This window comes from Phoxinus phoxinus (assembly GCF_949152265.1).
Source record: "Phoxinus phoxinus genome assembly, chromosome: 10".
Taxonomy (NCBI): Eukaryota; Metazoa; Chordata; class Actinopteri; order Cypriniformes; family Leuciscidae; genus Phoxinus; species Phoxinus phoxinus.
This window is the reverse complement of record NC_136885.1, coordinates 31628228-31654053: the sequence shown is the minus strand read 5'-3', so window position 1 is coordinate 31654053 and position 25826 is coordinate 31628228. Positions and strand designations below refer to the sequence as shown.

Here is a 25826-nt window from a genome sequence, read left to right as displayed (position 1 = left end):
GAAGGTATAAGTAATTTTCATACTAGCTGCTCTAATGCTGGCGGGGGTCTGGAGGCCACAAGCATGACTTACGACCCTGCCAACAGAGCTCTAAACATTATGCATTACTGAATATTTTCTAAAATAATTGTATCATTTTTTTCTTCAAGTATATTCTATCATCCTAAAAACAAGGTGTTTCAATATTTCAAATATAAATATTTTAATAATATAAAAAATTAATTAAATAATCTTTATTTACAATATAATGATATAATATAAATCATCTTTAAATTATTTAATTCATATTTATTGTCCCCAAACTAAATTGATTTGATGTATTCAGTGATCTTGAAAGATCACAATGGCTTTAGTTTCAATCACGCCCTATAAATTCCCATAATGCACTATTACAAAAACCAAACATACAACACACAGCTGCTCGCTATATTCACTTACTGAAAATGAAATCACCAGTGTCCCTATGTTAATGGATCAAGGCTCTTGTGCCTGAATTCATTTTTTAGATACAAAGATTGACATCATAGGGAACCATAGTGAAATGAGAGAAAATAGCTGAAGAACATTTTGGGAAAAGCATTAAAAAAATAAAAAGCTGAAGAACATTTTGCATATAAGCTTAGACTGAAATGGGGAAAAGGACATAAAGAATCAAACACTTCAAAATAAGTAAATATTTTAGCATTTGTGAAAAATCCACTAATAAGAATGACCAACATAAAGTAATGCATTACGATGGCATAGAAGTCATGGGACAAAACTTGAAACATTTTGTGGTTTGATCGGATTAAAGTTGACCTATTTTAGCTGATAGAAAGCAAATACAACCAAACATCCTGCTAAAAGGGTCCTTACCATCCATTATGGTGGTGGGAACATCATGAGGAAAACCTATTTTAGTCAGCCAGATGCATTTTGGGTTCAAATCGATTTATACTGGCAAAAATGGCTCAAAACACATGGCTACAGTAAATGTATAAAGGAGTGGTTTAAAAAGTTATTGCCCAAACCAGAATAAAAGTAAAAGAAAAAACAGGAACAAAATGCCAACAGCAGCAATTCTGTGAATGACAGATTTTATTTCATTGATTCATTTCTCCAAACCTAAAATACAGAAAAACATACTTTGATAGAAATATTCTGTGAACTAATACAACAGGTCCTGCTTTCAAAGGTCCCAATGGCTTTTATATCCAAATGCTGCCTTAAAAGCTGTAGTGCCATGTTAAAAAAAATGTGACAGCGGGGTTTAAACATATTCAGACGAGTGAGAAAGTAACAAAAAACTTGATGAAACCTACAGTATGCTACACAAAATACCTGGTCATCAAAGGCAGACTATTGGCATAATTGAGGTCTTGAGTTTATCGAGTGAATTAGGGTAATCTGTGTTATTTTGTGTGGTTGCCTGTCACCTCAACACTCTACATTATCAAATGAGACTAAATGAGACTAGAATATGGTCAAGTTAGCATAGACTTGGTTGGCCTGGACACATCAGAGCTTTCCTGACATTCCCCAATGTTTCAGAATACCTTATTTTACCCTAGTGTTTTTCTTGATGCTACAGGAGATAAACACCTGTATTTAACAAGACGCATCTGCTCGATGCGGCAACATTCTGTCTGGATGTGCTGAATATTTGGATGTAGCTGAGAAAAGCACGGAAAGTGAGGGTTATCTGGCTGGTTTCAAGTGCCTCTTTCAAGTCCTTCCACTTCATCAGAGACCTAAATGCAAAAATCAACTAGACAAACGACATTTCACCTCAGTCATCGGTTCCACAAAATACTCCCGAGAGTTCAGATGCCGGTCCTACTTTGGCAATGGCTTTCTCTCCAATGAGTCCTGCAAGAGTCACACCTTTCTCTCGGTTTTACTGGGGATGAAATACAAACTTCCACCACCCCAAATTCAGCTGCTGGGATCTTAGTTTCAATTTTTACTTCACCACACACATACGGACAGAATCTTGACTCTCCCGTTAATACAAGTGGTGTTGTTTCCAAGGTCCGTCTACAGTTAATAGCTTTTCTGGTAAAGTTTTGGCATCAGCTTTAATGGCTTCTGGTTGAGTCAAAATCAGGAATGGACATTGCACTTTGGGCCAAACAGTCCTTGTTCATTAAAACCTCTGTGGGAAACAGTTCGGTGTCTGTTTGAACGCTGTGGTCTATTCCCATTGACGGAACAAACGGCTGGTGCTTCAGATAAGTGAGCGGTGATGATGTGGCAGAAAGGGGCGTGGCTTGCTGACAGATTCCCTGTATCGGCCATGACCCCATGAAGGTGGGGGTGTGATATGGATTATGAGGGCGGGTTCAGGGTCCGTTCTCGTTGTAATGGATTGAGATGGGCCGGTCTCTCTGGACGGGCATGTAAGGCCAGTTGTAGCTGGAGCCGGAAAGCAGCATGTCCCGCAGTAGGGTCTCGATGGGTGTTTTACCAACCAGCCGCACAAAGAACAGCTGTTCAATAACAGGAGAAGAAACGATGCGCAGGGAGGGTAGCCGTAACAACAGGCGGCCAAATCGGTTGGGTTGATTGGGGTATTGGTTTCGCACGTACTCTTCAAGAGCACACTGGGACTTCTCCTGGATGCTCTCCACATGGGCCACATCAGACAGACCCATGGCATCTAAAGTAGAAAGTAAAAGCAGATGGGAAAATTAAGGGATACTGTACTTCCAATGTGTGTTTCTTTTTGCCGTTGTTTCATTGAAATGAATTGGCCACACCCTAAAGGAAGGTGAACTGGAATTGAAATGAAAGAAATTCAAAGAAATTCAACACAGGTAATGCATTCTGTCCATCCATCCATATTTAAATGAGGCACAGCAGTAAGTGCATAAACTGGATTGTGAGTGCTTTCTGAAAAAGACGCAGCTGAAATACTCAAGTGTGTAAAATTGCTGGATTTTAACCAATGACCTTCTTCGCCTTTCTCTCTGTTATGCTACTCATCATTGGTGTACGCGTACCCTTGATCCTGCTGAGCTTCAGTTTTGATAACAAAAGATTAATTGCTTTATATTTCTATGAGGGCGAGGATACCCGCTGAGCAGGACACAACCGCCACTTCTGTCTATGTCCCATGAGTCCAGATAAAGACATCTATAGTTACAGTAGGCAGCCATTTGTAAAGGGGGCACTGATGTGTCAGTCCCTGGCGTAATGTCAGCGCTGACAAGCCTTGCGTGCTTCTGCGCCAGTCCCCCTTACGCTGGCGTTACACGGCAAAGGCTTCCCCCTCTCTCTTTGTGTTTCACAGTGTGAACACACGCTGGGAGCTGCCACCGCACCGCGTCGGGCAATCGGGGCGACTGGCTGACATTAGAGGCCTGTCGAGCGATGTGAGGTGATAGGAGGTTTGGGCTGAGGTTACGGGCCACAAGAGTTTGTCTGTCCCTGTTAGCTCATGCCGGCAGGTCTCGGCAGGGGGTGGAGGGGGCTTTGGCTGGAATTGCAGGATGGATCACATTGATGCCCTGGGCTACAGAGGTTATGTAGGTCACAGCCAGACTGAAGCGAATCCTTCTTTCCGCAACTCAGCATGCATAATTCAGCCATGTTGGTGGAAGTTGAGTTGGGGCGGGGGGCTGCTTGCCTGGTTTCAATAATAGATGGAAGCATGAAGGATTGAGTGATTAAAAAAAAAAGAATCGAGAGCGGTGGGTTCAGCCATCCATTTGGAAAAGTGTAGGTCTGGGCAGGAAAAGGGTTTCTGACAGGTAGAGCAGGGAATCAGAAATAATCTAAGCCAGTGGGCAAGACATCTCAGAATCTGAAGCTCTGTGCCAAAGCGATTGGTGTTTGGCACTTTTTTGTTTTTAATATTTAGGGTATAACACTATAACCAGGTAACTTTTCTATTTATTTAATTAATTTACCAACAAACACAATTTAAAGCCTCACGAAAAACATCCAAATAGTCAATACTGACAACTAGACATAAACAGATCAACAAAACAGCCCAGATGTTGAATTTTTTAGGTTAACTCTGCGCTCCTAAAATGGACTCATAATTGACATATAGTAAATACTAATCAAACCAAGTAGTCTAAAGGTAAGTTATTCTTACCAGAGGTGAAGAGTACGATGGACTTCAGGCAGGAGTACTCGGCCGTGTCTACCTGAAGGGCTTTTAGTTTCTCCACCTGCTCTTGGAAGACGCGTATGTGGTCCATGAAGGCCACCACCCGCTCTGCTGACATGGGAGAGGCGTGTAGACCAGCAGCGGCCAGCAGGGGCGCAACGTGCAGCGGCATAGAGCACTGAGCAGCATTCAGAACAAACAGCTCACTCCACGACATGCGTAAGAGCGCCACCTACACAAAAATATAATACATTTTTTTATTATTTGATTACATTTTAAATTGAACATTGCTGTCTTTTATTACATTGCTCTCACCATTGTTATAGCAATAAACCAGTCCGGCCCACCGGAACGCGATTTCAACCTGTATATATGAACCAAGCTTGAATAAGCTAAGAGAGTCCTGACAAATTTGCTTTACCTGGTCCATGAGCTGTAGGTCAGGAAAGAAAGGGATGTTCTTCGCCCACTCCACGGCACTGAAGAGTAAACGGGCGGCCAATTCACAGATGTTCTCGATGCCCATTAGGTTGTTGGATTGCATACACTGGGCTCCATAGCGTGAGGTTGGGTACGGCTCGGCCCGTAGAAGCAAAGAGATGAAGCCCGAAAGGTACGGCTGCCCGTTATATGGGTCACTCCCGTTGCTCAGGTACTGTCCTGGACTGGACTGCGAGTTGGACATACGACCCCTTTGGACAGCTGAGGAAGTGAAAATGAAAAGCAAAGAGCCATTAGAAGAGGATATGAATGTGTTTACTTGCAAACACAACCAGATCCATTCACCAGAATAGATCAAGCCAAGTCTCCTTCTGCTTTCTAATGTCTAAGTGAATCAAGTCAATGCATCTGTGAAACCCATCAGAGAGATGCCGACCCCTTTGCTATACATCAATGAGTAATGAGTGAGTGAACACTATGGGTGAAATGAGGTTTTTCACACTTCCTCAAACAAATGGTTCAGCCAGAGGCGAAGGGCAAAACAGAGGCCATTCCTGCAACGGCACAGCTCAGTGCCCATTTGGGAAACACCTGTTTAACTATCCTGCTGTCTGGCCAATAACTCCATTTACTATAAACCAGAGGGAGCATGAAATGAACACGGAATGAAAGAGAGAGAGAGAGAGAGAGAGAGAGAGAGAGAGAGAGAGAGAGAGAGAGAGAGAGAGAGAGAGAGTGACAAAAACCCAGAGGAAAATGTTATTGCTTTATGTTTCTTAGACATAATAGAGTTTCATGTAAGTATCAACTTTATCTTAGTTGTTTCACATAAATGACAGACCTGGACCTGGATATATCATTATAGTTTTAATATCATAATTTGAGTAGAAAATATTTTCTGAAATATTTTGAAATGCTTTAAAGTGGTCATAGCATATATGTAAAAGTATAATTGTTATTAGTTATTTAGTATGTGTGTGTGTATATATATATATATATATATATATATATATATATATATATATATATATTACAATAGACATAAAAGGAAGGAACAGTAGCAAACAATGCTCTCATTATGATACGAAATACAATCAGAGTTTCCTTTAGGAAGGAAGGAAGAGAAAGTGGAGAAACAGAACGGTGAGGATTTAGAGACTTTTGTTAGAAACTACATCTACCTAATGAACGCTTCAATAATGTGTATAATTTACAACTGAATGAATGACAGAAGCTTGTCCTATTTCTTGTCTTGCATAGCAACAAGTAAAAAAGGATGTTTTATGCGTGTTTATTTGTGGACAAACAATAATACATCCATCTTAAGGAAACTTTAGACCTACATTACCATACATTTTAATGTTTTTGAAAGAAGTATTTTATGCTCTCCAAGGCCGCATTTATTTGACCAACAATACTGTGAAAACAGTAATATTGTGAAATATTATTTCTGTTTTAATATATTTTATTTAATACAATTGTATTCATGTGATTCAAAGCTATATTTTCTGCATCAGTTCTCCAGTCTAAAGTGTCACATGATCCTTCAGAAATCATTCTAATATGTTGAATTGATGCTCAAGAAACATTTATTATTATTATCAGTGTTATTCAATATTTTTGTGGAAACCCTAATACCATGCTTTCTTTCAGGATTGAAAGAAAAGAAAAGCAAAAAGAACAGTTCAAAAGAACAGCATTTATTTGAAATAGATTTTTTATAAAAACAATATAAATGTCTTTAGTTACTTTTGATCAATTTTAAGTATCCTTGCTGAATAAACATATTAAAGTCTTTCAAAAAAATATCTCACTGTCCCCAGAATTTAAAACTGTAGTGTAAATATAGTATCTGAAGGACAATTTAAATGTCTTTATCAATTCCAGTTCAGATAAAAGCCAAACACTGTCATGTTGAATTAAATGTGAGGTGGGTCATTTCTACACCACTATTGGCACCAGACAGAATTGCAATAAGTTTGTTTGAGCAGCCAGACTGAGTTTGATATAAGAACGTTGAGTTTGGGGACAGAACTACCTGTTAGTCCAAAACAAATCAAGGACAGGGGATTTTGTAGGTTAGTGCATTTAAAATGAACCCTTTTCTCACATTATTTCTCTCTGCATTTTTTTTAAAAGAGCAAACTCAGGCCCTCGAGCAGCATTATTTAGTCAGAGCCACAGTTGACCTGCATTCTTATGAGGCTCTGAAAAATCTCAATCGTGAACGTGCTTCACGTGTGTAATGGAATTAACACACCACTCAGAGGTCAAAAGTTAGCAAAGCTAGACTTTCCAGTTACTCGTTTGCGTTCTCTCACTGTTTGTCGTTCTCTCCTGAAACTGGTTGTGATGGAGCTCCGGCATGCCATGAGATGAGGAGCGGGGGCAGGTGCTCAATAATTGCTCAGCAAAAATGTGTGACATTGAGGTGTTCGACCACATTTCTGCACAAACATTTGACGTCACTCAGGTGTGCATATCCATTGCCTAAATCATTTTGAATTAGGAGCAAGTCACGCTTGAACAAATAAAACAGAGGCACATGCTGTGACAGAATATGAAAAGTGAATCTGAACATATTAATACTTTGAATTAGCTGTTATTTTTATATTTTCATGTTTCAATAAGTTTTTTTATTAGTTCTTGATTTTTTAAATACTTTTATAGCTTCAATTTACTTTTTATTTCATTTTTGTTTTAGTCATTTTAGTACTTGCCAAGGAAACATTTTATTTGTAAACGTTTTTTAAGTTTGAGTTTTCCATCTAATATTTGTATTTAATTTAATTTCAGCTTTATTTCAATCAATATTTTTTATATATATAGTTTTATTTAATAACTTAACAGTTATTTAGTTAATAACACTGATTATCAGCGTTTTTTTTTTTTTTTAGTTGGATATAATGCAAAATCTTAAGCATCGTAACATTTCCTTGTTTTACAGTTTTTCAAAACCATAAAACTTGAAATCCATTCAAAAAAAGAAAAAGAAATCTAGGCCTCTCAGACTTTTTGACACTGCTGGATTTGAAGAATCATAAAGCATTATGTTACACAGCATATCAGAGTCTCCTCTGGCGGAGGTCACCTGTTCAAATGGGTTGAACAGCAGGATTGGCCAATCGACCTGGTGGCAGGGTGATATTTACCCAAACCCCACAGAGAGCCGTCACATTTGGACTTTGCTATGATCCTGTCTATTATTAATGTTTACTTTCCATTGACCTATATTTCACCCTGCACATGGGAAGCGAGTGACTTACAGGTCATGGGATGAAGTCACAGTTTCAGCACGTTTCCTGAGACGCTCGGCAACGGCAGCACATGGCGGACATGCACTGTTAACTACTGTACATGCATGCTGCCATCCAACCCTCTTACAGTGTGACATTTTCACAACTCAGGCTATTCTACATGAAATTGGTTACTAGGTTGCTGCTTACAAATTTTATTATTAATAGTATGAATATTTCATTTTAATTTTAGTTAAGTTTTTGTAATTGTGTAGTGTTTTTGTCAGTTGTATTCTGGGTTTTTTTTAATGCTATTTTAAAAGTTCCTAATTTTGTTCTGGAGGACTCCTACAAGAGGTTAACATGCATTCAAGGAAAAAAAGAAGAAGTAAATTTTGCAGTTCATTTGAAGATTCTGTCTCTCTAAACCCCTCCTTTCCGAGAGCTTACTGTGCTCTGATTGGTCAGACGGCTCAGTTTATTGTAATTGGTCGACCACCTACACCGTGTGTCAGAAACTAAATGCCCATTACCATATCTGAATTTCAGCACTGGATGCTTCGGGGCTTGATACACAGTGATACGAACAGTAACAATGGTGTCGGTTTTACCATATCAATTCCAGCGCGAGTCCTCAACCTTTAGAAGTGCATTTCTGGTTGGAACCAGAAATAGTGGATTTGCAAAACCGCATCTTCTTGATATGTTGACAACACGAATCAAACTCTTCCAGGCCTCAGCGACAAGTAGTGTTTGAGTGCGGGTCAAAGTAAACATTGTTTACGGGCAGTCAGTGAAGACCATAGGCTAGTATTATGCAGATTTGATTCCAACCTACATAACAGGAAGTAAGCCTGGAAATGCTGACGACTCGTTTCAGGAGTTCAGAATCGATTCTTTCTTTTAGTTGGAGACTATACATTTATTTGTCATGCACTCTGCTCTTTAAAACTTGGCAGACATTTTTCACAAACAGCTATATTACACACTACATGAAAAGTTATATTCTAATATGTTGCACAAATTCCTCATTCAATGTAAGTCTGTGAGATTTTGTATGCTAGCCCTCTGACATGTGAATGTCAGACTTTCTTAAGTCCGTGGCCGTTTTCTAGTTTTGACAAAGGTCACGGCCTTGCACAAGGAACATTCCAGCAGATGCACGTACTTGCAGAAGCCTGTGGAACTGACAAGGCAATCAAGCTGCTTTCTTTCAATCAGAGGCGCCCTTTGTCAGGCTGGAATGTCAGTCATGTCAAGAGCAGCCGTAAGGTGTAAAAACAGGTAGAGCGATCGAAGATGAGGAGTGCTAGGAGGAAGATCATCTCTGAACGCGCTAGCTGAATCCTTCAGGTCTTGAGTTGCTACATTACAGGTTCTTCAGATTTATGTGTTGGTGCAAAGTAAAAGGATTCTGGTATTCACATTTACGCTCCATGAAGGTTTTACAGAAATGTTCCTTTGTGTTGCAAGAAATGGGTTTGGAACAACCTGAAGGAGAGCAAATAATGATGACAGATGTTTCACATCAAAATTGATGTACTTTCTTGGTTCTTTGAGGTTTCTACAGAACATCCCCAGAAGGTTATCTCATGTGTAATCAGGCTGCAAAACCATATTTTTTTTAAATAAGAGAGGTCGTCACATTCTGTTGTCTGAAATCTCCACTAAAAAGTGCATGCGTATGTGAGGGTCTCAGTGGAAACAGCAGCGTGATTCTGCCCCATTCATTACTAAACGCATGTGATGAACTCGTAGGAGGAGAGAGTGGGATTTCTGAGTGCTGCGGAAAACAAAGAGCGAAATGTGTATGACCTCAGTTGAGTTTCAAGGATACCAATGATCTATACTATCAAAGGCATTATCTAACTGATATCTGAACCATCTACTTTTTTTGAAGAATGATGATCAAAAAGTTCTAAACACAAGTTCAGTCTGGCTTGTTCATCTAATCCTTTCAAACATATTCCAAGGATATATAAGCATCTGCTTACCTCAATCCTATTACAATTCTTTCTTCTTTCCCAACTCCACCTTTATTCCTAATCCTAATACATATATTATCTGTTAACTTCTCTATGCATTAATACTGCTATCTTTCTTTAATCAAGTAGTGCAGGGAGGTACTGTATCTTAGGATGTGTTCACACTAGTTCGGTTCGTTTGGTCTGGACCAAAAAAAATAAATTTAGTCCTGATCCGCTTGGTGTCCGCATTTTAACACAGAACCTCAAGTCAGGGATATGTTCACAACCTGATTTGTCGGCTTTTATAACATATATTTTGCTATGGAACTTACCGAACATCCAAAACAATGCTGTGTGCTGAGCTAAATGCACTCGTTGTATGTGTGTAGCCGACATATTGTATGATGGTATTTTTACCAGCTGAGAACTCATGAAGAACTTATGAAGTGTGTAAAAGAGTCAGAACAGCGTCAGGAATCCCTCCGTCACACACAAACAGATCTGCTGCGAGGAGACGCGGTTCTGATGCTGTACCGAACTGTGATGGGCAACATTGCGACTATGACGAGAAAAAAAACAGGTATGCTTGAGCGTTCTGTCCTTTTTAGGGTCGCATCTTGTTAAGTCATGTCCCGTTTTTAGTTCGTTTAGATGCCTTTGGTCCGTGTTGCGTTCATATACTGTATCAGTCAAACCGCACCAGAGTTCGTTTGGAAGCGGGACGAGACTCATGTTTTCAGCGTCTCGGTCCTCTTGTTTGGTGCACCAGGGTTCAGATGGCAGCGTTCACACTTATTCAAATGAACCGCACTAACTGAGCAACCGACCAGAGTTTGTTTTAATCAAACCAAACATGCAAAGTGTGAACATATTCTGAGCTCAAGTCCTGTGCTTGAGCCCCTCCATCATGGACAGCACGCCAAATCTGTTTATCTATATCACAATCATAGATTACATGAACCAGTGAACTTGTGAGAGACAAATTATTAGCAGGATTACATCAACCTGTAATGACCAGGATTCAACCAATAGAAGAAAAGCCGGCTCTGAGTTACAGAAACTGAACTGCTAAAATACGTTTTTTGAAGTTTCATGTCAAATACGTTGAGAATCCAAGAGGCGACACTAAAATGGAAGTTGTATCACAAACCATGAATACATTATGATATTTATATAGTTTATTCCTTTATCTACATATGTATTTAACAAAGACTGTGAGCGCCTTAAAGATCTACCGGTAGTTTGAATCTGGAATGGAATCTGTCATATAGATATGTGAATGTTAATCATAAATCTCATGCACAGGGACCAAAGTATATGAGCCAAGTGTTTTGTTTGTTTGGCTCAAATTGTGTTATGACTGCAGAATATCTGTAATGGCTCAGTACAAGGTGCTTCTCTTCGCGAGTGACTGAATTGCATAATTCAGAGGAGATATCATTTATGAATGAAAAGAAGAAGCGAGGCTATGTGTGTTCCTGTCTACATCTATTTTGTCTGTACAAATGCAACACACACAGTATAAAAAGTATCTTTCAAAGTTGTAAATAAACCAAAGATTATTAGAATTTCACTACTTGAAATTTTTTTGATTGAAAATCGTTGAGAGCAAAAGTGCAACCTAACGGGCCTAAAGAGCGTATTATTGATTTAAGAGAATGCATGCAGACGGGTAAAACAAACCAATGTCTTAACATGTTTTAACTGTTGAGGCGGCTGATGTTTTCACAGCTACACGAAGGCACTGTCACTCGAATGATTTAAATGCTTTCATGTTTTAGTTGCAAATAGATTCATCACACTCTAGGGGGTAAGTTGTCACTAAGGAATCTGCTATCATAGGCAGTTCATTAACATTCAAGAGTAAAACAATTATGAGAGACGATAAAACAATACATTATTATTAGTGCATTATACAAATGTTGAAACCAACAAACTAAAACCACTGGGTATTTTGACAACTTTCCTTTGTGACAAATAGCCCCAGTCAACTCTATGCATTAGAAAACTCAACGGAATGATTGGAAAATCCATGAAAGAGCCAATACAATAATGACTGAGCTGAGGTGTTAGAGATAGTTGGTGTCTACTTTGACAGAAATGCAATATTATAACAGGCTACAGAATAATTCTGGGCCACATTCATCATTGAAACTGTCTTTTTACACACAGAGCTCATATTCACATCAAAGGTCAACAGAGTAGAGAATCAGGAGACTGAATGTTCTTTCAGTCTGAACTCTGAAGGCATGACTAGATGAATTTTCCCTGCAGTGATTTTCATAACCCAAACGAATTAGGATCTTTGCTGAGTTTTCACAATCTTCTGCAGAGTGGACAACTTATCCACCAAAATTATATATATAAAAAAAATAGTATTTTAAACTACATTTGAATTAAACCTGACTTTGCAAACTGATCATGCCACCTAAGCCATCTTAATCCGCAAACAAGGAATTTTTTTGTTTAATTTGTAAAAAAAATTATAATAATATCTTGCAGTTGAATGTTATTTGCACAAATAAACAACCAAATAGTCAAGATTAGTCTGAGTTATATTTTCAAGCAAACACATTATTTACCATTACTAGTAAATTCTACACTTATGTTCATCATTCTTATGAAGATCCTTTTCTTGAGCTGCTATTTTGTTCTTTGGAGATGAAAAAAGTTTTTGATGTTACATTGCAGGTTATTCATAATATGTTTTTGGGGTTCTTAAAGCAATAGATATTTACTGTAGAATAAAAAGTTATTTGAGGACCTTAGAACTTATTTGTGTAATTTCTGCAAGATTTTAGTGAGTTTTTATCAGATTTCAGAGTTTCAAATAAATTGTCGTCCTCAGTAGTAAGTTGAAAAAGTCATCGCCACTTTGATTTCACAAGCAGCAATTCCATTTAAACTTTAAAATATGTTTCAATTCTAGTAGGGATTCTACTGTAAAAAAAAAAAAAAACAGTGCATAAAAAGTAATCACTTAAACAAAAAAAAATCCCCCAAAATATAGTTAAAACAGTTGTTAACAAAAAACTCTGGTAACACCATATCTGTCACCTCAGACATCAAGATATGTTTAGGAAAGAAATAGCCTATTCTACATGTTTAAAATACATCTCTTTGATTTATAGTCTATATATTTTATGATGAGGCTACAATAACATTTCCAATTAGAACCAAAAAGTCTAATATGATGGTTGTTGTTGTTTTCTTTTGAAAACCACTGGTGCTTAATTATCCCAGATAACAAAACTGATTGGAAGAAACTGTATTGTCAACTAATATCAACTTTCTGTAATCAAGAACTTTTTTAATCTCCAAAGAACCATAGAAACAACTCAAGAACTTTATACAACCCAAATGATCTTGATTAGAAGAGCTGGACATAAGAACCACTATAACCATTATTTCGAAGTAAAAAGGATTGGTTTGATACACATTTTTGTAACGTCTCCCAGTTTCAACTATAGTATCATTTCACATTTCTGATCAGGTTTGTCTTACTACATCTTTTAAATTTGTATTTGTCAATTGCACGCACCAGTTAAACTCTGCGAGATCTTACCCTCTCTCCTCATTCCGACTTTCAAGCACTTCTTCAGCCGGCAATACTGGCACTGGTTCCGATGGTGCTGGTCAATGGGACAGTCGCGGTTCCCCCGGCAGGTGTAACTCAGGTTCCGTCGCACCGAGCGCTTGAAGAAGCTCTTGCACCCCTCGCACGTAAACTGGCCGTAGTGTTTGCCGCTGGACTTGTCCCCGCACACCATGCAGTCCACATTGGGAATTTTGTCCCCGGAGAGCGCCTCGTTGCCCGGGGTTGAACCTGAGGGAGTTCCCGGTGTCCCGCCGGGCTCCTGACTGCACATTTGCAGCTGGGACCCGGGATCAGTCGAAATGTTCTCTTGCCACTGATTTACTACCATTGCCATGCTATCCCGCAACACTTTCTGTGGTAACGACCGATACAATGCGACTCCTTTCAAGCGGGGAGGAGGAGATCTAGACGAGGCGCGCGGGGCTTCCCACCTCAGAGATCTTTCTACGACAAAACTTTACTTCTCTACTCACAACAGTTCTTGGAATATTTACAAAGTAAACGAGAGGGTGGCATAATTATTGCGTGAGAAATCCCCAAAACATGTTCAAGTTTCAGTCGCTCCGAATACGGTCAGTTTTGCGCGAGAATGTCCGAGCGCGTACGTCGCGTCACGAGAGGACCATCCGTGTTTGAAACTTCACGATCTTCTCGAAATCCCACGTGTGAAGTTTAATGTGAGATTGTGAGAATTATTATTATTAGGTATTTAACGGAAACTATAAAAGAAAGCGTTTTCCAATACTCATACTGACACCATACCTAGTCGTAATCTTCGTCTGAACAAGACAGCATGCGAAATATTACTGTGAAAAAACGTGTAAACAGAATGAAAATGAATAAACGCTATGAGTTCTTTCCATATGACACAATTCTTTGTACCAGGAAAGCCCCTAAATAATCCGTCAAAACTTGTAGGTTGTTTAGAAGAGGAGATTCACTGCGTTTCACCCGCCAGCTGTCCGATTCATCTCTGAGAAGCGTAGTTAAGAATTCGGTGAAAGTGACACTAAACAGCCGTGGTTCCTGAAGCTCCGCCCACCACACTGCATATAAGGACATAGTGACCATATTAGTGTATGACGCCTTCACATGGGGCGGGGCTTGGATACGATAAGCTCCTCAACTGGTCAGTGGAGGTGCTAGAAAAAAAGTCTTTGTCCAATTGGACAAAGGCGCTGCTCTTGCACAATTAATGTGAATTGTTTAACAATCTCAAGCAGAGAAACTCAAGAGATCTTGACAAAAAAGACATTAACACTGATTATTTTTCATTTTCCCGGGACAAAAAAAGAGGTACTGAAAATGGCAAAAAATTAGTTCCCTAGAGATTTCCACAGTTTTAATCGATTATCTAACAAAAAATTTAGATTAAACGATTAATTTAGACAGTTTTGATGTTTTCAAAAACCATGCACATTTGTAAGCTACATTTACTTTCATCAGAACAGTTCATCACCCAAAAATATTGTTAGAAAACAAGTATCGATTACTGTACGTTATATTTCAATAATAGCCTAATATTTTACAAATTATGTGCATTAATTTTGATACATCATAACAGACTTCAGATTTTAATTCAATCCAATACACGTTTGCTTAGTGCACTTTTAATTTCAGTGCATAAAACACTGGCAGTCATGAAACATATAATGCTAAATAAGCAAATAAACAAGCAAAAGTAATCGTACATTGATGTCTACTCATTAATTATAACAAGAGAGAAAAAAATAATGAAGGGAATTATTTGTCAGCTACCTTGTTTTTATAAGCGTGTCGTTGAGGTGTTGGAGTTTACACCATTTGACAAAGGCTCCTCGCAGGAGACTTCACTTCTGTTAGTTTAGTCTGTGATGAGCATATTGGGAATCTGTTAAAGCACAAAAGGCCACAGTGTAAATGACAGTGACATGCACTGGGTTTTACCATTACACCTTAAAGCTGTGAGGAAGTGTAAACGTTAAAGACATTGAACTAACTGATGTCATAATTTAATTTTAAGCCTTGTTTATGCATTTAAAATGTGCATCTGTTGTAAATGATTCAGCGTTACTTCACCAAGAGTAAATTAGGATTGCCTTAAAAATTAGATTGTGTAAAATCATGTAGTAAATGTGGACTGGATATAGAATTATTTTAGGAATCTGTAATTCCTCCTTATTGTAATGCACTTCGGATCAGCTGTGGTTGTGTTAAATGTACTCTATAAATAACGTTTGGCTGGACTTTTTTTTTTAAATAATAAAAAATAAATAAATAAATAAAAAAACAGCATTTGCTTTTTACAACATACAACCTTTTTTATTAGTGTTTGTAATGAATCCAACTATTTTCAGACAGAAAAAGTGAAATGCTCTTCTTTTTGCCAGCACTTTGTCATGGAAATTATATTTATAGTACACATTCCTAATACACACATGATTTGGATAAGCAAATTAAGAGGTCAAATAGAGGTGATGGAAATGTTTAAAGTAATCACAATGCAACAAGTACTAAATAAGACTGCTTTGTTAGCAAGATATATTGTTTTAATATGTCCATTGTTGGTTAATTCATTACAAGTAACGAAAGTTAAGTAAACCGATTACTTTTTCAAGTATCTAGTAAAGTAACGCATTACTTTTACATTTACATCAAAATACCGTATCTGAGTTATTTTTTCAAGTAAGTAACGCAAGTTACTTTGTTTTCCCATTTATTGACTGACAGCTCTTCTGTCCCCATGTTGAGATAAGTCGTGAGTAAGTGCAGAGGTGTTGGTATGGTTATGGTTATTGCAGTTATAGCACAGGGGTGTCCAATCCTGCTCCTGAAAGGCCACTATCCTGCAGAGTTCAGCTTCAACCCCAAATAAACACACCTGAAGCAGATAATCAAGGTCTTAGACACTGTAAACTTCAGGCAGGAGTGTTGAGGAGAGTTGAGCTGAACTCTGCAGGACAGGGGTTCTCCAGGACCAACCTTGGACACCCCTGTAAATGTGAGCAGGCATTTACTCATCTCACTTGCACAAAAACAGATTCAGTATTCCTCAAAATGAATAAAAACTCATAATATTACGCAAACCTGCGATAATTAAATATGTAAAATAACACAAAATATACTTTATGTATTTAATCTCACTTTATTAACCAATGTCTTTGCTGCGGACCTTCGATGATCCATGTTCAATTGTAAAAATAAGCTTGATAAACATCACGTTGGTGTTTCATTTTTTATTTTTGCTTAAGTGAGTGTTGAACTTCTCTTGTGTCCTAAAGTCCACAGCTGAAAGGTTATACGCATTATGCAACGCATTACTTTCCATAAAAAGTAACAAAGTAATGCAATGTTTAGGGAGTAACGCAATATTGTAGCACATTATAACTTTCCCCAACACTGAACATATCTAAGAGGACCTCAATGGCATTGAGAAACATTTATATTTCCCCACCTCCGTCCAAATCTTCCAAAGTCACTGTGGGACATTTCCTCCATTGAGTAAGTGCAGTATTCCATTAACCAGTTTAAACAGTTATGCCTCCCTCTCTGTCCAACGCAAATGCAAAGTAAACATTCATCTTTGTGTTGATGCCTTAGCAAAACAACAGCAACAAAACAATCAAAACACAGCCAGCATTATTTACAATGAATTAAAACATGTTTAAATATGAAGCGTATAGTAAATAAATGTAAATGAATTATTTAGATGTGCTCACGAAACATATGGTCCCCAATTTAACAGCATGCAAATAAAAAAGCTCAATGTTATTGTTGTCCCTGTTTAGCACAGCACTTCTAGCGCTAGAGGCCATAAAGTTGGCCTTTAGCTTAGCTTAATTGTTGTCACATGTAACCCTACCTGTCCCCCAATTAGCCTTTTGACTGGCTATTAGATCATTCTGTGGCATACTGACCAAGGGCGTTATTCGGTGGGGATGGTGATTATGTGTAATTCTATACAGTGATGGCATTTAAAAATGAATGGTTTTCTAATATCATTCAATTAAATTAGAGGTTCAGTTAAAGAACTCACCCTCATGTTGTTTCAAACTCGTATGCTGTTATTTTTTTCTGTGGAACAAAAAAGGAGGATTTTTGAAGGATCATCATGCAGCTCTTTTCCATAAAGATAGTTTATAGTCATCATTTCGGTCAAGCTCCAAAAAAAAAAAAAAAACACAAGCGTAGTCCATACAACTTAATCAACTTGTGTCTTTAGTGGTCATAGTGTCTTTAGTAACATACCAAAAGTTAAAAATGACGTGATCTTGACATGACATAAGTGAGAACTTGAATCTGAATGTGAATAAATAACAACATACGGGTTTGGAACGACATGTGGGGGAGTAAATAATGAAAAAAAAATCCCTTTATTGAGCAATACTGAATCTGTAAAAGTGCCACCAGATATCTCTTGTATTGAATGGCGCTATATGGCGAGAACAATCATCCATGTGTCAGATGCATCTCTGGCTCTGACGGATTGTGAAGATGAATGCACTGGTATGAGGTGACTGATGACTGCAGCAACTGGCACAGTGACTCCCAGTTTGAGGTCAGGGAGTAAACATGACCACATAGCATGGCCTAGGAAATGCAAAGGCCACTGGTTTGCAGGTTAATTTATGGAAGCTCTGACAGTTTGTGACCCATGATTCAGTGCCCCTGTTTCTGACGTGAAAGACAGCCCAGTCCAAAAATGTACCCATGAACAATCACTTCGGTAACCTGAGCGTGAAGCAAAATATGGTCTGAAGGTCCACTTTCGGAAGCAGTGAATGATCAGTTGTCATCTATTCACCTATTCATTGATCAATTAAAACCTCAGAACAAAGACAAACATAATTGTTTTGAAACTTGAAAGTATCACCCATAATCTTAAAACCATACCAACCATGATCTTAAACTTTAGATGATAGATAAGATAGATAGATGATAGATAGATAGATAGATAGATAGATAGATAGATAGATAGATAGATAGATAGATAGATAGATAGATAGATAGATAGATATATCATCTATCCTGCATTTGTTTGATAAAAAATACAGAAAAAACAGTAATATTGTAGAAATATTATTACAAATTAAAATTATATTTTTCTATTTTAATATGCTTAAAATATAATTTATTTCTTTGATGCAAAGCTGCATTTTCATCAACCTTTACTTCAGTCGTCAGTGTCACATGATCCTTCAGAAATCATTCTAATATGCGGATTAATTATCAATGTTGGAACCAGTTGTGCTGCTTCATATTTCTTTTTGAACATGCGATACTTTTTTCAGGATTCATTGATGAATAAAAAGTTAAAAAGAGCACCATTTATTAAAAATATAAATATTTTCTAACAGTACAAATATTTACAATCACTTTAAAAAAAAACTATTTTTCCTTGCTGAATAAAGGTATTAATTTCTTAAAAAAAAAAAAAAAAATACTGATTTCTTTTTATATATTTTAAGCATACATAGTCATTTTTCTATAGAAATATGAAAGTATTGTCTATGAAAACAGCCAATTTATGATATGACACTCTTATAAGGACAGATTTCAATTTTGGATGAGTGCCTTTACATTTGTGCTTCATATTGCGTTTTGTTCGGACAGTGCTCTCCTTCCTCTGTCCGATTAGAGTTGATTAAGAGGTTAGACGTTGTGAAGCATGGCGTCTTTAACTGAGATTTATCGGTTCCTGTACTGACCCTTATGGGGTTGCCTGCCCTCACCCCAATGTCCTCTAGATTTATTTGGTTATTTGTTTATCTATTCTGAGGAGTCTTGCATGTCTCCCTAATTTTTTTTCCTGTTTATGCATCCAAGTCTCATTTTTCACAGTGGAAGCAATATGAAGCTCTTGCCATGTGCTGATACAGTCAAAATACGGGCAAAGGCACTGATGACCCTCATGACCCGGACACCCGCCTCAAGCACAACCTTCTGCATTGTACCGACTCAACCGACATCTACTAAGACAAAACCAGCTTTTAAACCAAAATATTTTAGCTATTTTCATTTTAGCATGATATCACACTATCTTTCCATTCAATAAGGTCTTGCGAACAAAATTTTAGTTTATTAGTTCTTAATTTCTGGGTTTAATGAGCGAAAACTGGTTCTGTCTTTCAAAAAATTCATTTTAGCAACACCAGAACAGGCACTTGTCTACTCACACATTTCTTGTTGGAGTTTTCTGGGCTAAACGGGGAGAGCAACAGTATGTGGCTAGCATGACCTGACATGCCTCTGAAGCTGGAGGGGGTCTTGACCTTTGCTCCCAGGCTTCAAACCTAGGAAGATGAAAAAAAGGGATTGGTTAGGAGGGTGACTCCTTAAACAAGAGCTTCTGTTTTAGACTGGAATGTCAGTTCCATAAAAAGATGCCTATAGAGAAGGAAAAAGCGACCAAAAGTGAACAGAGATAATGGAGATATAAAAGAGTGTGTGTGTGGACTGTGTGGACGGGAGATCGGGGCTAGTTGTCACAAAGGGAGATAATCATAAGTGCTCAGTTTCAGTAATGAGGGTTTGTTCAGCAGTGTTTTTTAGTTGTTTTGAATTCTGTCTTCCAAACTAGCATTCCAATAGATCATAATACCTTTGTAATAGTTGCTGGAGTGAACAAGACAACACAACAAAGGTAATATATAGCCTAGAAAGAAATACATTTGAATTACAAGGTTAAACTGTTCTCAAGACAAGGGTATTTTTCATATGTTCATAGGTCAGGTCAAGTTTTATACTATTTCTATAAAAAAGAAATATCTTTGAATGAACAACACTTATGTAATCTTGGTAATGTTTTACATTTACTAATACATTTTAACATTAAAAGTGGAAACAATATTAGTGGTATCACTTTACAATAAGGTTTCATTTGTTAATTACATTACTAACGTACTAACAATGCACAATTTTTCTGCAACATAATCTTAGTTAATGTTAATTTCAACATTTACTAATATATTTATAAGATCAAAAGTTTTGTATGTTAACATTAATAGATGCACTGTGAACTAACATGAACATTTTTTATTAACTAAGGTTAATAAATCCTAAGAATGTATTGCTCAATGTTATTTCATGTTAGTTAATGGATTAACTAATGTTAACAAATGAAACAAAACAATCAAATTAGTTGATACATTATGAACTATCATGAACAAAAGTATCAACCAAGAATAATAAATTCTGTAAATGTATTTTATTTCATGATACCTTAATGCGTTAACTAAGTGTTATCAATTTAGCTGCTTAATGAATTGTTTTGTGTTGCAGAATTGTTGTGAATACATGTAAATGAACTGTAATGGTGAATATGTTTAATGGCTTTTTTTGTAGTTTTGTTGTTTTAATGGTGTAAAAGTGTGGCAACTGGCCTTGGTCTCCTCTGTAAAGTCTAGATCAAAGTTTTGAGAGTCGAGAAACTGAATTCACTGCCTACGGAGAGAGATGAGAATATGCACTTTGTTTTGAACTTTCGGACTTTACCACTCACTGAAACACAAAACTTGGCGCTCATGTGCAGCGCGTCACCGGAGAAAGATATTTGATTATAAATTATCAGGCTGGAAGACTGTGACCAATGAGCTTAACAAGGCAGAATACTGGGCTGTAACAGATTTGCTGAACACCCCCACCAACCTCTCTGCCATAATGTGATGTTTATGGCCATTTTTACCCCCGGACTTCAGTCATGCGATGGAGCAATAAATTACTCAAGCAGGCCCGCTGGAGGGAAAGTCCTTGTGACTCTGTGCTGCGGCTCTAGCGGAGAGAGCGTGACATAGAGGGTCACATCTGCAGATAACCTTGTGTTTTCTCGATGTTTTTCTCCGACATGGCGGCCGACTGGAAAGCACACATTACCCACCCATGGAGGTTGGAAATCTGCTCTGGGTGGAACAGTGCTGACACGTAGCATCAATACATCTTTAGCGGAACATTTTTGTTCGTGTCATTTTTGTGTCCAGCAGCAGATAAAGAGCCCGAAAACAGGAAATAAGCGGGAGTGTGCGGAATCGTGAAAAATTACACTGCTGATCTTGGAGCAGATTAAAAGTTCAAACTCAGTTGGTCTAGCTTATTATTATAGTCAAAGTCTTGTAGGACTACGATTGAAGTGGAAGAGAGTTAGAGGTGTGATTCATCTTCGGTATAGCAATCATTCAATAATGTTGCATTTATATTTTGCAATTCCCAGGGAATGAATTGGAATGCATCAAATGTATATTGCAATGTAAGATGAACGTTTTCTATTGTAGCTCAACATGCAAAACATGGAGGTAGCAACGGCAAAGTCATGGGTTCTGTTCCCAGGGAATGCATCAAATGTATACCTTGAATGCAATGCAAGTTGCTTTGGATAAAGTGTCTTCCAAATGCATAAATGCAAATATACTGTTCCTCAACATGGTATACTAGCAATGCCAAGGTCATAGGTTTGATTCCCTGAGAAAATTCATCCTGGTTAAATGCATAGCTTTAATTTATGTCATGTAAATGCAATCCCAGATTCTTTTTAAAACCAAAAGGTGTGTGAAGAATCCGCGCTTGCATCAGACACGGTGTCCAAGCAGCCTGGTTTTCACGTAGAAGGGAGGCCAAATTCCCCGCAGTTAAAATCTCAGACGGTGGTCTTTAACACATTCTCTCTCCCTCTCCCTCTGCCTCCCAATCCCAATAAAAACCTTCTGACCACCGGTTGACCTTTCGCCGTTCTTCCCCCATCCAATGCTCTCCGTTCACTCCACCACTGCAGTCCAGCGGAGGCCAATGGGGGCCAGCAGCTGTGGGGAGGGGGATATGAGGTCACGAAGGTCACGGTACTGGTAAAGTCATCGGCGAGGCTCCAATGTGGGGCATCATTTCCCCCCATCAAAGGCAGTCCTGACGTCCACGGGGGCCGCCCCGATGGCCCCGCTGTTCCTGAGCTTTCAAGACCTGAGACGGACAAGGGTAAATAAAGTGATACCAGGTGTTAGCTAGCCCCCTCCAAAAAAAAAAAATCACCAAATTGGGGCCTCATTTCACACTAAGAAACCCCGTCCGGGTGCGCGAGGTATGGCAGTGCAGCAACCAGAGCCAAAACAACAGTTTGGTACTGCCTAATCCATTGAGGATTGAGTATGCAAATTAAGGCATCTTAGCTCAGATTTGGATTTGGAATGGGGGGCATCAAAGCTCACGACCACCACCACCAAAAAAAAAGAAAAGCTGACCCCTTGAATAACTGTGAAGATCAAGCCAAGTGAATGGGATTCATTGTGGCGAAAACAAATCGGCTCTGACAATGAGTGAAGAACAAACAGAGAGACGCCGTCAGCGCACAAGTGCTCCTGCCCTGGCGTTAGAAGTGAAAGGGGCGGCTTTGAAAGCTCCACCATGTGCAGGACGGCCCCTCTTCTCTTTCCGAAACCCTCTAAAAGCGTCCAATTAACGCTAATTAACATCAACGACAGGCAAGGGGTCATTAGTCCAGCTAATCCATGGTTTACATTTTCCTCCTGGAACCCTGCTGGCCAATTCTCACCCCAATCATAGAAAGGACATGTTGTTAAAAAGGCTAGCATCAAAGCTTTTCCACTCCACAAACTGCCCCATTAGTCCAAGATCTGGACTTCGAAGGGATGAAACTCAAAGCCCTCGAGGGCTGGGTGTCAAGCCAAGTCTCTGTTGTTTGGACCTCAATCTGAATCGTCAACAACTTGTTTGGGTCCTTCATGATCCACGGCCATTTGCAGAGCAGGTGGTCCATGTTAAATATGTGATACTGTAAAACGGCCCATTATAGGCGATTCATTCTGGCAGTTTGTACAAGTAGTGGAGGATGCAATGCTCCGAGGGGTGGAGAGGATGGCTGCGTGCCAAAACCTAGTGAGCTCCCTATGTAGGCAGCATTTTGAGGCATCATAGCATGCTTTTGCCCTGAAACTTATGTAAAAAAATTATAATAGTTAAATCTAATTAAAACGACTCTTTTACCTAAGATTATTTGACCTATTTGTGCATTTTGGAGCATTGCAACATGCCAAACTAAAAATCTAATCCTAAAATCTACCTTAATCAGTCACTTATAAGGTTCCACTTGAGTTAGGATGCTGCCTTAGAAGGTATATAGACAGCAAGGCAGCTCACTCGGTTTTGGAACACAGCCGACGTCACTCTACGATAACATTACACTCTCAAGAGGGGTTGAGAAAAACATTATACAGGGCAATGACTCACAGCAGCGGGGTTAAGAACAGTCAAAGATGATGAAATGGTTCATGACTAATTATTCTGGCAATATTATGGTCAATTTTCTTCTACTAAATTCTGATAAGACTGAGGTATTACTTATTGGACCAAAATTCACAGAATCTCTTGTACTGATGTATCGTTACTTCATCTTCTACAGTTAAAGACCTGGGTGCTACATTAGACAGCAACTTGTCTTTTGAAAATCATATTTCACATGTTAAAAAAACAGCCGCCTTCCACCTCAGAAACATTGCTATCTGTTTCTGTTTCTGATGCAGAAAAGCTATGCATTCATGACCTCTAGACTATTACTGTAATGCATTACTAGCTGGTTGTCCTGCATCCTCAATAAAAAAGCTACAATTAGTCCAAAATGCAGCTGCTAGAGTTCTTAGGTCAAGAAAATATCATATAACACCAATTTTATCATCTCGACACTGGCTACCTATTAAGTTCCGTATCAATTAAGTCAATCAATCAAGTATTGCTAAACGGTTTCGGTGCTTATGAAGACTTCAGATGACCAACACCTGTGACGAGAGAACACAAACTCCTGCAAGGACTTCAGCTGAAGCACACTCTGAATCAACATGCATCAATGCAAACTTTTCTATATATCCTAATCATTTGTTAACAACATGCATTCATTACTTCAATGAGCTCATTGTTTCTGCCTTCAATTAATACATTGTTTAAATTAATACATTGTTAGCTAACTGCGTGATTTGTATATGTACATTTCTGAAATACTTGGACACAGTCACCTCAGATAAAAGATCACTCTAAATTGTAATGTAGAAACATGCATTTTCTGTAAAGCTGCTTTGAAACAATATGTAATGTGAAAAGTGCAATACAACTAAATGTGAATTGAATTGAATATTATTTATTGTTAAACAATTTAAATTATATATTTAAAACAGTAATTGTCAATAAATTAATAGTCATAAGTAGTCTGAATGAAAATTATTTGTACAGACGCGCACACACACTGACACAGACAGACACACACACACACACACACACACGGATGCATAAAATATACTACACAGAAATATGTAGCAAATATGTATTTAAAAAAAACTTGTGTTCTGGCATAGGAGTCACTCCCGAGACACAGAGCACATGTTGGATGATGATCATTTACAGAGTTCACAATAGAGAGACTAGTAAAGAAGACTGAAGCTGTTTATCCTTTATAGAGCCCAAGACTAAGCTTTCTGACAAACAAAAAGACAGGTTGAGTTACAAGATTGATTTTGTTTGCCTCCGTTTGATGTTTTAAAGCAGAAAGGTAAAAATTAACCCACTAAACCAGAAACTTAATTTGAGGAAAGAAAAAATGATAATCATTTAGAATTCATTTAAATCTCTTTAACTTTTTCATTGAGCAAATAATCGCATTGTTTGCTCAGAGTAATTGATCGGTGCGGAATCATAAAAATAAGTTTGTCTTTCTTTTTCAAACTGACGTTCAGTATTCTTTCTGAATGTAATAAAAACGCATACAATAACTACACTTTAACTTCTAAATCTATTTTTAGCCCTCACTGAAACGCTAAACTGAAACATGCATTTAAACTAATTACTTCTGCTGTTTTAACAGAGTTCGCCACGTAACATAGCGGTCAGTGGTTATTGGGAAATCATGCGTTCAGAGGCAAAAATGTTCTTGTCTGGAGAAAATATGTGCAACTTTGAGTGAAACCTCATAAAGCCTCAGAGCTAAAGGGCGGTTTGGAGATGTTTTAAATAAAAGTTGCTCAGAAAAGTTCACACATATACTGGCACCTATTGCTCTAGGGCTGTTCCCTACCCTCCCCCGGCCCTGAAACCCGATCTGTCGGCATGCAGCTCGGAATTCTTCATTCACCCTGACATTTGACCTCTGGCCTTTTTGGCAGCGCACAGAAGAGAAGATGAAGTGTCCAAGGCTCTTTTTCTCCAACACAAAAAATCTCCTGTTCTTGCAACCCTCCCACACACTCGCACACACACACAGAAACACTTTCTGGAGGACTTCTACCAATGTGTACCCCTTGTTCCTGTGATCCACAGAGCACAATTACATATAATATCTGGCTAATAGTCTGTGACTTCAAGGGACCGTTAAAAAAAAGTGCGATTCCCCCTCTCCTGTTCAACTGCCCACAGACTAGTGCAACTTAAAAGCTTCGCACAATGCTTTCTGGACCATCTGACCATTATGAGTGGTGTATTATGGAGCTCCTCTGTCATTTTCCTCTTTGATTGCACCATTACAA

General features: G+C 38.3%; 1 protein-coding gene across 8 annotated transcripts in view; it reads right to left on the bottom strand.

The window, feature by feature from the left end:
- Window positions 1-1045: 1045 nt before the first annotated feature.
- Window positions 1046-25826, bottom strand: part of nr2f5 (nuclear receptor subfamily 2, group F, member 5) — a 45603-nt gene continuing 20822 nt past the window's right edge. For 4 of the 8 annotated variants that reach the window (XM_079625707.1, XM_079625706.1, XM_079625708.1 and 1 more), the window contains 4 exons: window positions 19494-19610; window positions 4518-4798; window positions 4082-4328; window positions 1049-2638 (listed from right to left, as the gene is read on the bottom strand). In XM_079625707.1, the coding sequence (XP_079481833.1) occupies window positions 2322-2638; window positions 4082-4328; window positions 4518-4798; window positions 19494-19497 (849 nt within the window). In that variant the 5' untranslated portion in view covers window positions 19498-19610 and the 3' untranslated portion in view covers window positions 1049-2321. Of the gene's footprint in view, window positions 2639-4081; window positions 4329-4517; window positions 4799-13281; window positions 14324-15096; window positions 15209-19493; window positions 19611-22010; window positions 22264-25826 lie in introns of those variants that run through there. The other 4 variants (XM_079625711.1, XM_079625710.1, XM_079625705.1 and 1 more) reach the window with 4 other exon arrangements.